General features: G+C 53.5%; 2 protein-coding genes across 2 annotated transcripts; both read right to left on the minus strand.

Moving 5' to 3' along the window:
- Positions 1-342: 342 nt before the first annotated feature.
- BGZ61DRAFT_521976 (uncharacterized protein) lies at positions 343-3,529 on the minus strand (the record flags this gene model as incomplete). Its single annotated transcript, XM_046252518.1, has 4 exons — positions 343-1,399; positions 1,476-1,532; positions 1,675-2,860; positions 2,931-3,529. 4 exons carry the CDS (start codon positions 3,527-3,529, stop codon positions 572-574), a joined length of 2,670 nt encoding a protein of 889 aa, XP_046098383.1. The 3' UTR covers positions 343-571.
- Positions 3,530-10,819: 7,290 nt separating this feature from the next.
- On the minus strand, positions 10,820-12,026 carry BGZ61DRAFT_460815 (uncharacterized protein; the record flags this gene model as incomplete). Its single annotated transcript, XM_046247065.1, has 2 exons — positions 11,399-12,026; positions 10,820-11,254 (listed from the first exon to the last, which is right to left on the minus strand). Coding segments are annotated over exons 1-2 (694 nt in total), but the record flags the coding sequence as incomplete, so codon positions are not given.
- Positions 12,027-12,263: the final 237 nt, after the last annotated feature.

Here is a 12,263-nt window from a genome sequence, read left to right on the forward strand (position 1 = left end):
CATCAAACGATTGGATGACTGGAGACATGGCTTTAAACAAAATTTGACGTGGTGGGCGAGACGCCAGGGACCCTCACAAATTGTCCAAATGCTTTGCTGATCATACCCTACTACTGTACAATAACAATATCAACTGTAGTAGAGTTGATTTTTCGGGCCCCACTTTGCAAGGGGTACTCCGTACATGGCGTTGAATGGTGAATGTGCGCGGACGACGCCGCTTGGGAGTGGCCGAGGAATTACGTGGCCGTTCGCCCTCGGCCGGGCCACCCACACAAATTTGTTCCGTTTCAGGTATTAAGGGGTAAGTTAGGTTTCGATGTGAATTAATCTATATACCGGGGTTGGGTGGGAACATGGGGGTGTAGGGTGGGGTCCTTGTATTGACTAAAATCGATGGAAAACGGGTTTTGACCCAGTGTAAGATATAGCCTTCCGTACCATGCGGTTCAACGCTGCCAAGCCACATCAGGGAGCCGGACCGCGACAATGTTAAACGACTGTTTCCGTACCTGCAAGCTACTCTGCAAACGTACCACTAGAAGAATCGGGATATTGTGACTACGGTACGTTATCCGCTTCGGCTAGCCCATGTTAAATGTAGCCTCAAAAACTCGGCGGCGTATTCGAGCTGTTTGCCCACGGGCGAAATCTCAGTATCCAAGCCCCTATACTTCTTTCGTTTCATCGCTTCGTGCAGGTCTGCAGCATTCGCGGTCTCCTGGAAGATGCACAGGACGGTCTCCACCCGACCAAATGCATTGTGCATGTCGTCAGAGCGGCGTGTCTGCCCGTTCTTGAGCGTGTACGAGACGTCGAACTTGGCAAGCAGCTCGGCACGCAGAGTGTCAAGCAGGCCATCACAGGTGCGAGTCAATGTGATGTAATCAAGCCGCATGTCGGGAAGAACAGCGTCAAGATACTTCTCAAAGTGCTGGAGTGTTTGCTGGAAGGTCATCTGCCGCTGGCTGGTGCCTGCGATAGACCCAGTTGCCAAGGCCGAGGGGGTAGCGGATACTCGAAGCTTCCGGCGGGACTGTTCTGGTGCAGACTGATTCTGCTGCGAGGCTTGGCCCTCTAGCTGGTGAACCAATCTCGGGAGAGAGCGTGGGCTGGCATTCGCATCAAAAAACTCTCGAATCGTGGTCGACGTCGGGGTCGGCCGGAGCATCCATGGGCCCTGCGGTTGCGGGGTTTTGCCCCCTGTGGAGAACGAGGACGCGAATGAGCGAGAAAAGTTCGAACGTGCTCCCATGCCAATCCGGTACTTGAATCTGTCAAATATGACTTGTGGTGTTGTAGGGACGTTGTTGGCAAAAAGAGCCGCGGCGTGGAGTTCCATAACGCGATCCAGCTCTGGCCAATATATATCCAGTCCACCAAGCTGTCTTGCAGCGTTCTAAGGTATTGTCAGTTATTCCTTCTCAATATTTACTACCAATGTATGTTCAAGGAGGTAGGTTTAGGACACTTACGTATATATGTGCCATACAAAAGAGAGACATGCTCTCATTAGCAATAGCGATCCCAGCCTGTTCAGTTACAGATACAACCTCTAAAAGGGCTGTTCCGCCATAAGAGGTTGGTGTCCCTGAAAAAGCTGGGAGACTCATGATACCAAATGCCAGTGAAAGTAGCGGCCCATTGATCATCGAAGGGGTTGGAAGTCAAAACCTTGTGGTCCTTGGGTCGAAATTTCTCAAAGCCCTCGCCTCCGCCGCTAGCCATCTTCTTTCGTGCAATCTGTATCCTTTCGCCGAACCTTTCCCTGTGCTTAAGCCAAAATGAATCGTGAGTCAGGTCATTCGTTGATCTCCGCCAGAGCGTGGCAAGCAGTTGTCGGGTGTCTGTTAATCGTGGTATGATGAGGTCCCGGAGACCAAGCATGTCAACGACCTCATCGCTGTCTTGAGCAAAGCCAAACCGCTCTGTGTATGGTCTGGCCTCTTTTGATAGTAGCTGGCTTCCGTTGAGATATGGGCCGCAAATTTCGTACATATCCACCATGGCCCTGGCTGCGAATGCACTCGGCATGCTGATTAGTCCTTGATCCCAGATCGGACGAATAGCACTGTGAAAGAAGTCGTCAAACGGTAAAATTGAGTCCTTGATAGCCTCCTTGTCTTCCAGGCTGTACGGGTGTAAGAACTTTCCTTTTCGGATGTCCTCGATGAATCTCATCTCGTGGCATAATTGAACCAGAAGCTGATCCTCAGCCTCAAAGTTTCGATATCGAGGATCATCCAGCAGGCTGGCTGCGCTTTTGTAATCCATCCTCAGAGGAGGCAGCGGGATGACGGGCATCGTGAGGTCATGATCTCTGAACCAGAAGTGTTGGAACTTGACCAGTGTGTGGCCAAGAGGCAGAAGAACAAATTCGTCGAAAGGCGTAATGACAATTGCGTGCTCCTTATCGTTCACGCTATATTCGTTTTCTCTGCCGAGCGCCTTGGAATTGTAGATCCTTCCCACGAAAAATTGGTAAGACCCCTTGCTGAAAGCACCGGCGAAGTATTCGGGTGTGGTGTGCGAGGCCACCACTTGCATTGCTTCTTCCTCGGCCCGTCGCACCAGCTCTATCACCGCGGCGAGGGACAGCGTGGCTTGAATGAGGCTCATGTCGCCATCCTTCAGTCGGGCCCAAATCCGTTGCGTCTCAGCGCGAAGGCGGTGTACGTCTTCGAAGATGGAGAAGATGGCAAAGTCGATCTCAGCCATCTTTTTGTCCTCTTCGATGCCGAACTGGACACTGCTATCCGTTCCTGTTAAGGCGCTAGGCGAGGCAGGTTGGCTGTTAAAGCAGGCTTGATCGTCGGTTTCCTCAGACGTGTCTTCCACCTGAAGAGACGCAAACATATTCCTGCTAGAGGTCAGATGGGTGATTCACATTGTACGGAGACGGAGATGCAGGGATAAACAGCAGAACTCACGCCATGAAGTTGATGTCGCTTGTTTTGCCGTCTGAAGGATGGGCGGCGGCATGGCCGGGACCATTGTCAACGCCCCGAAGAAGAATGAGGGCCTTGCTCAGGATACCGGTGAAATAGTCGTGACTTTCCATGGAATCATCGCTGCTGGCCCCAGTCCGTCGATACCATCTTGCAAAGCGCTCTCTGGCCCCGATTGCACGTTGCAGAGCCTTATAGACAGCGACTGGCATCAGCACCTCTGGTCTTTGTGCTGCATCAGCCTGGCTAACCAGCTCAATCTGCTGAATTAACTCGGCTGTAGTAAAGGTCCGCTTCGGCAACACTGTTACCGAGCGCGAAAATGCAGGAGTGGTTCCTGGTTGGCCGGCACCTGCCGCTGCGGCCTCCTTTGCTTCCTTTCGCGCTCTGCCTTTCAGTCTTTGAGAGCCCTTGTCAGCCAGGGTGAGGGTAAGAACCGGCGATTTCACCTCTGACGTAGCACCCTTTTTCCTCTTGGGCTGCCTCCAACCGCACACTTTGGAGGCGGAACCAAGCCAAGACAAGAAGGCGCTCGTGTCTTGCTTGTATGCGAGGTAGGACGAGACCGATTGGCCGTCCATGTTGGTATTTGGGCTGTCACAGATATTGAGCCCGGGAAAACAAATCACCAAACTATAAGGGCAAATAATAACGAGGTTGGGGTGGCTACATAGAAGTCAGGCAATGTCTACCCATCGGAAAAGTGGGGTCATGAGGGGGAGGCATGGGGTCATGTGACACCTTCCGGATGTCAGATAACGGCGACAGACACAGGAGACGGAAGAAGGAAAAACTTCAACAAACAGCGAGAACGAAACTTTTGAATCAACAGCCCCAAAAGGAGCGAAACACGCCTGCTTGTGGCCACAAAGGCCTCTACGGATCGCAATGCTTCCCCCAGCGTTGAATTGACACCCGTAGAGGCCCAAGTGTGGTCACAGAGCGGGCCCAGAGCGCGAAACACTCGAGAGCACGACACAAAACACGACACGTCAATGGACAACAGCATCGCTGCCCACGGCGGGCGAGCTTCAGGTCAACTCCACCCAGTACCACGACCGAGCCCAAACGACCAATATCAAACACTACAGCCACGGACAGGTTATCGGGCTCGCCTGTCATCCCGGCAAAGTTTGCGACGTCCAACGACGACGAGTCATCGGACAGAATGGCGTCATCTTCTGCGCGAAGGAAGCACTAGACACCAGGCATGCTACGATCGATGCCACACAATACTACAGATCACAGACAGATTGGTCCCCTGTCCGCATTGGTGGAGAAGGACTGGTGCCCCTTCGACAGCCGACAATGTCTGCGGACCTTCGTGCAGTGTTGGAAGAACTGAGAGTTCCCCCTTAACTTCAGGACCAAGATTAAAGTTTGAAAGTCCTACGATTAAGGTTCAAAGTCCTAGATGGGATCACTCAGGGATATAAAGGCCCAAAGGGCCTCTCATTGAGATCATGGTAACTCAACCAAGAATAATTACAATCATTACAACAAGAACCACCTTTTATCAAAGTGCACTCAGCATCCCTGCGCAATCCAACAACATGCAGAAGCTCTCATGCCTAGTAATCCGACGAATCGAACCGAATGGAGCATTGTGCAGCGTGGAGCTTGGCCTGGGCCAATGCCATGGACGGCGACGCTGGTCGACAGACGAGAAAACACACAGCTACATAGGAACCCAGCAGGAGGCAACAAGAATACACAGACACGGTTTACGGCACACGCGAGTCAGGGGGAACACGGACAGATAACACAGACGAAGCCGAGCGCTGGGGGGAGACTGGAGGTTTGCAGACACGATACATGGTGCGTGGCACCGACGGAGCCGGAACACGAGGAGCGATAACAATAATTCTGGAAGACGATACAGAAGGAGGGGCAGAGCAGAGAGCAGATCAATATTCTTCAACAGAAGGCGCACAACACAGGGTAGATAGAACAGCGGGTAGTCTGGGACAGCTGGTCCTGATTCAACAACAGGACGAAGTGGGGCGTCGCGGGTCATGGGAATGGGAATGGAATTTATTACGCCCGGGAGGACCAAACCTCATAGGGCCCTAGCTTATGTTCCGTATGCCCTTCGTATGATTCCTCGTGTTACAAAAGCCCTGAATCTATCCAAATGCCAATGTTTTCCATGTCACATTGTCCTTTCCTCGGCGGGGCCTCGTGGGGTTAGTAAGTAGTGGCAAGTGCGCTTGAAGGCAATTCTCCAAGTGTTCAGTTTCCTATCTTCGGCCGCTGAAGCGAGACCTGCTGTCGTGCCACGAGGGTGCGTGGGAGGGTTACTCGGGAGTTAGTATTGTCGGGGGAATGTTATCGCATCCGGGTCGTCCTACTCGCTACAGGGTAGAGCTTAGGGCAGTTCTTGCTGAACGATTCGTGTGGGCCTCCGCAGGGAACACACTTCAATATCTTCTCGCCGCAGTGTCGTGCCGGTGTCCCTCCTTAGCGCACCTGGCACATCTCTGGCGGTTTTTGCACTGGAAGGCCTTGTGACCAACCTCCTGACAGTTGTAGCATTGCTCCGGCCGTCGCCGTCGCTCAAACACTCCGGTGTAACCTGACTCTCCGCCGGCGTGGAAGGAGTCTCCTTGCGTCGCCGCCCTTGGTAAGGTACACGACCATCGACCCGTATGCCTTTCACCACGTCCTTCCTGCTCAACCACGAAATCTTAGCTACCGTGGTCTCGTTCTCCTGCCCGAAGGCGTCGGCTGTGCCCATTCGGATCTCACCGTTCTCGTCCAGAACCGCTGTGCGATTGACGTTGTCCACCTTGATCGGGTAAAGCTCATCACGCAGCACGCGAGCTCCGGGCGCGAGTTTCGCCTTCTCCACCGCTTGTTTAACTCTCCGGTGTTCGGCCTCGTCCCGACAGGCGACCCTGATGCGGTTCGAGTTTTTCAGGTCCATGGTCACGGCGCGGCACCTCCAACTGGCGTCGTCCGAGGTGCGCATCTCTCTTTCCACTGCACTCCTGACTGTGCCTGCCGTGATCTTATCCCCTTCCTCTTTGCTCACTCTGGACATATCGATCGTGCAGAATAACGAATCGTTGTAGGCTGATGGTGTGGTATTCATCGACGAGAGGGTGCGAACGTTGCTGGGCTGGCTGTGGGCGGCGTCCGGGCAATTCCGGCGTAGGATGTTTGCGGACTTGTTTGGGCGGAAATGGTCATTGCTGGACACTTCAGGATGGGTGTCCAGATGTCCTCGGACCTGCCTTAACTCTTCCGCCATCTGGGCTTTTGTGTCCTGCATCTCTTGCTTGTATTCGTCGAGCTTTTGCTGCAACTCTCGGATCGTCTTTTGCTGGTCGTTGATCATGCTTCGTGTCGCTTCCTGTTGTTTGCCAAATTCATCCCTGAGGATTCGCAACACTCCAAACACCTTTTGGAGCATTGCTGCACCTGAATCCGCGTTGTTTCTGCCTTCCTGGAGATCATCGTTCGCGCTCCTCGAGGTGGTTCGCGTGGCATTGGTTGCTGCCCGTTTCGCCGTTCCTGAGCTTTTCTCTGGAGCCTTCTCTTGCACTTCGAGGTTCTCGAGCTCTTGTGCTGAGCGTTCTCGTGCGACGTGGCCGCTGGGTCCCAGACGCGTCAGGGCCGACCACGATTTCCGGCTATGTCGGATCCGCCATCCTACTACTGTACAAAGGCTGTGCTTGTGTTCTGTCATTTTTTGTGTTCTGTCATTTTTTGTGTTCTGTCATTTTTTGTGTTCTGTCATTTTTTGTGTTCTGTCATTTTTTGTGTTCTGTCGGCCCTTTTTTTCTCCCCACGGTCCGTGCACCTACGGATGGATGGATGGATTTTATTTCGCCCGGAGGGAGTCCCTATAGGGCCTTGACACAATCTAGTTCACATTTCAGAACTTTTGGTACCTGACACCCCAAGCCCCACGGATCGTCGTCTCATCGCTTGCTACTCAACCTCGTCGCTGCTTGGTCCATGACAGGCCTGCTTGAAGGCCAAATTCTGCAAGTGTTCAGCATCCTATCCTCGGCAGCTGAAGAACGGTCTGCCAAAATCGAGGCTGCTTTTTGTTAGTATAGTCGCACGCTAGAGGTTAGTTTGCCGATGCCGCTGGTCCGCATCGAGCCTGTTTGTCGCGATAGCAAATTTGATTGCCGCACGCACGGCCTGCATGTTTGGCTTCCACTTTTCGTCGTCCGACGCAGCTTTTCCTCCCAAGAAGAACGACAAATTCCCAATCTTTGTTCGTGAGCATTTAAACATGGCTTCCCGTTGCATTTTCCACTTTTTGCATCGGAAGAGGAAGTGCTCAATCGTTTCTGCTGCTTGTCCACAATCGCATATGTCCGATTCCGCTGCCCCTATCCTGTGAAGATAACTGTTCAGTCGCATCATCCCGGTGCGAAGCTGGGCTATCACGTCCGATTCTTTTCTTTTTAGCGAGTCGTATAGTGCACGGGTGTGCTTGCCCGGCAGCGCCTTGTCGATGCGCTTCGAGTACTGTCCAACCCCTTCCGGAAGTCGCCCACTCTGCCGTTGTTGGAGGAGCGCCAGTCGAAGTGTTGTAGACCTTGCTTGGTACGACGGTGTCTCTACCATGCACTCTGCTTTGGTAGCTCTCTGCGCTGCTGCCTTGGCCATCGGTCCCAATACAAAACCTTCAGCCTTAGCCGGCACCCACATGAGCCTAACAGAACAGCCTCTTTTCCGAAGGCATTTGGTGCGGTCGTATATCTGACGGATAGTGCATTGACCGGATTGCTGCCGAGGCCTCCTGATCACTTCCACGGCCGAGCGGTTGCTCGTCATGACCGTCACGTCCCGAAAAGGAAGCCTGGCCGGCGTGCACTTCAGCGCCATCGCTATTGCTGCTAGTTCCGCTGTGTACGGATTCTGCTCATCTCTGGGCCCGATAGTGACGGAATAGCTGGAAACCACCTCGCCTGCGCTGTTGCGAGTTGCGTCGCACACGACGCCTCCCATTCCCACAATGCCGCCCTTCTGCGAGCTAGACGTTGCTATGATGATGCCCTCGACGTCGTTTGGTGCCTTGACCGCCTTCGCTAGGTCGCCCTCGCCCATCACTGGGATGCGGCTGGTCCATGGCGCCAACGCATACTCGTGGACAACCTCCATTCGATCCGTATGGACGCTTCCCACCGCCGAGACAATCTTCTGCATTGGTGATATGAATCGCTTGCTTGCCTTGTTCTTCAAAGCTGCCAGCGGGTGCGTCTTCGGAAGGGTCCGAAGGTTGATGCAGAATCTTGTTGCGGCTTGTCTGTGTCGTTCCTCTACCGTCAGGATACTGGCTTCGGCCTCGGCCACCGCCGTTGCTACAGTACGGAACGCTCCTGTAATTGCCTGCGCCCCTACCAGCTGCGCTTTGTTCAGCCAGGCAGCTTCTCTTGCGCGGCGAGCGTGCGTCCAAACATTGGAGGCGTAGTCCATCGCCGGCGCGACTGTCGTTACGAATAGTTGTCTCGCCACCCTCGGTGACAACATTTTCAACCTTCTCAGACACATGGCGGCGGTGAGCCCCTTGGCGGCGGCTCTAGCCATGTGCTCCTGGTACCGCAGGCCCGCGTCCATAACCACTCCCAGAATTTTTGCGCTGCTTTTGGGTTTGACCTCGTTCCCTTTGATCAAAAATGGCATGTCACTGTTGCGCGCGGTGACTCGCGTGAAGTTGATGACTGCCGTCTTGTCCGTTTCAAACGTTGCGCCGCTGCGTCTCTCCCACTCAAGCGCTTCGTTAATGATCGACTGAATACCTGCCCGGTTCGCGTCCGCGGTCGGGCCGGTCACCCAGGCCGAGTAGTCGTCCACGAATGCAATTGAGCCGCCTTCCGCCTTAATCCTTCTCTGCACCAAATCTGCGTTGAAGAAGAGGAACGAGACCGGTGACAGAGGCGATCCCTGGGGGAGACCTGCTTGGGGTAGCTCCCGCTGCTCAGATGTGTACCCGTTCACCACCACCGAGGCTATTCGCCCGGAGCAGAAGGCGTCCATCCACCTGACCAGCCTGTCTGGTATCCCTCTCGCCTTCATCCTCTCGAGTAGTCGCTCTTTGCACACTCCGTTGTAGGCGGCCCGCCCCGTGGTCATCCGAGTACTTTGGGTCGTCATGGAAAATGTACTGCGGACTAGCAGCGAGCCCGCGCGTTGATCTTCTCTGAGAGTCCGCCTCTACGGCACATTAGGCACGGTCCGCCAACGGTCGAAAACCCAAAACCGCAAAGTTTCTAGAAAATTGAATATAGGGCTGCAGCCACTATAGCCCACTATAACCTGCATGTTTTATAGCGGGCTATAGTGGTCATAGCCCTATATTTTATAGCGAGCTATAGTGACTGCACCTCGCCCACTATAACCCACTATAATATAGCAAGCTCTAGCGGCTGCAGCCCTCACTTTCGCACTGAGCTCCAGCAGCCGCAGCCCTCTCTCGTGCAACGGGCCACGCAACGGGCTACAGCAGCCGCAGCCCTGCCTCTTGCACAGGGCTACATTGGCTGCAGCCTTCTTTAATACAGCGGGCTATAGTAGCTACAGCCCTGCATCTAGTAGGAGGCTCACTGGTGTAGATATAGCTTGCTATAAAGCTTAGGAGCTGGAGCCACTGTAGCCTGCTGGAAAAATTGCAGGTTATAGTGAGCTATAGTGGCTAGAGCCCTGTATCTTATAGCGGGCTATAGGGGCTGCAGCCCTATATTTAAAGGCGATGAAAATTTGCGATTTTGGGTTTTCGACCGTTGGCGGACCGTGCCTAATGTGCCACCATACGCCTCCGCCTGCAGCAGCAATGTTTTAATAGAGGCCAGCAGTCTACATACAGCTGGCTAGCACACTGATACGCACAACGCAATACTCCAAGCCCAGTCTTGACAAAGTGATTGATATTTTCCAGGCGGATTCGATTGAGAGACGCTTTTTTTTTTTCCTCCACCAAACAGTTCTCGTTTACCATGGTCATGAAATCCGGACAGCAGCTGTACCAAGACGAGCAGAGCGAAGGTCGCTCAGCCTCCTACCCTGGAAGCAGCAACGCTGAGGTACATGGAGCAATGTACTGCGGGGCGGGATGTCCATGCCGCTAGCCCATTTCGACACTTGCGTGGTGGATTTTGGGGTTTTGCAACAGTCACCCCTATAGCCTGCCGTAGTAGAGGTGGAGTCTTAAGCAAGGCAGATTTGAGCACACGCTACTCCGTAGACAGGGGCCTAATGGCGGACAGCTGACCACGTAGCGGTCGAGACACAGAGCCATCGGGCGTTCAGTGCAGGCTTGCTAATCAATAAGCCCTGTCCAAGTTAATCTACGAGTTCCAAGACCAATGTACTGCTCTTAATCTCGTGATAGGATGTTACGCTTGTGGGGAATAGATGCTGACGGACGAGTGCGAGCGTTGGTCCTACTGTTTCGGCTAACGAGACGGTGGGCCACCAGTTAGGCTTTCAAGGCTAGCAAGGACCGTCGTCTTAGCTGCGCTGTACTTTAGCGGACAGAGGAAGACAGCGGTAGGGTAAAGAAGGGTGGTGGGCGTGACGAGTTTAACACGCGCAACGCGTCTTTGTCTGTGGCAGGGCGTCGAGCTTGAGCCTCGGCCCATAAGGCTTCTGGGCAGGAGGACCTCCATCTACTTCCGGGGCTGTTCAGAGGCTGCTCCGGAGCCACTAAAGTTGAAGCGGGGTAATGACCTAGCCGTGCAGAAGGGATTACAAATCGATCGCTCACCGATTGATCCTAACTTGGTTCGCGTGGAGCGCTGACGCTGACGTGTTCAGCCAAACGCTACTATATGTGGAACAGCCAGCCACGCCGCTCAGCCCTGATCAATTGGAGTGAGCTATTTCTTTTTTAAAGCGACGCTAAAGCAGCTCTCACACTCATAATTACACTTAGGTGCCAACAATATTGTAATTCATTTCAACTGCCCTCGTATCAAGACACACAATGGATGAATAGATGAGAAAAGAGCAAACAACGCAGATGCGACCGCCAATCCGTTCCCTAAGCTTGATGTACAAGTACCAATTACCACACTTAGCACAAACGCCAGAAACAGTAAGGAAAGTATGATTTTGACTTCGTTCGGCGTGACCCTCACCACCAGTACTACCGTCTCATGACGGCCCTGAGAACCAGAAGCGGCCACTTTCAAGTCCGCAAGTCGGCGAAGGACATCCAACTGCAAGGCGTTCTGGCTTCCTGCGAAGGATGAACTCGTGTACCAGATCTGAGTCAAGAGGCTGGCCTCTGTAAATCCGTGTATGTACCCACCTGTTGGCCGGTCAGCCCGGGGTAGACCGGGGTTCTGCGCGATTGTCTGTTAGTCAAAACAGCCCTTTACGTACAGTATAACGCGTGGAAGGTTGGAGGCTCCCAACACTGTGGCACTTCAGGTGCATGGATGTAGCTACGTAGTGTGACGTATACAGGGGATCTAACATGTACGTACCTGATCGGCCACCAACATGGCGGTACCCACATCGACTCTCCCGAAAGCGGTCAATAGGAGGCGCTGAAATGTCCGGCGCTTCAGGAACTCAGGCATGAGCTTCACCTTGAGCTTATGCAGAGCTGAAATGAGTGTGTCTGGCTCGGTGAACCGGACGAGGTGGGTAGGGGTTGGACCATGGGAGAGCAGAGAAGGGAAGGTCGATTGCAAAAACACATCGACTGTTGGGGGTGGGCAAGCAGAGTTCGTGATAGAAGGACAAGGAACTTCCTTACTGTAAGATACTGTTGGCGACTCATTCCCCATGCTGCGAAAAGGAGTTTGTTCTATGAGAGAGATTCTTGCGATCGAAGTAGCATGATTGATCGGGGTTGTATGGTCGATGAACTCTTGGAAGGGGTGGTGCGCGCTCAGTCTTATAAGCTAGCTGAAGGGCGAAGGTGAGGTCTGAAGTTGAAGTGCGAAGGTGAAGTGCCACAGGTAGGAATTGCATGCGGGAAGAGCGAAGGATGTCCTATTGGTGGGGGCCCACTTCATCATACCCTTGACTCCAAGAGGCGTGGCCGCGGGCAGCCAAGGTATATATTCCCCCACCCGCCCGCGCTGGCCGTGTTGACGCTGCTTTGGTGGCACCTCATCGGTGTGCGCTTTGACCTCTACTCGCAACTAGTTATCACGTGAATGCCCATACCTTAAGCCGCTGTAACGGCAGAGATCGCGCGATGCCCGCTAGACCCGTACCCAAGTGCATACGTTGTCGCTTAGACAGGCAGAAGGTCAGTCAACCCTTTGCAGCTCGACTCATACTTCATGAGATAGAGATACGGAAATATTGACGTTTGGCTCACAGTGTGAGCCAAAGAAA

The sequence above is a fragment of the Ilyonectria robusta genome, assembly GCF_021365365.1.
Source record: "Ilyonectria robusta strain PMI_751 chromosome Unknown BGZ61scaffold_25, whole genome shotgun sequence".
Lineage (NCBI taxonomy): Eukaryota > Fungi > Ascomycota > Sordariomycetes > Hypocreales > Nectriaceae > Ilyonectria > Ilyonectria robusta.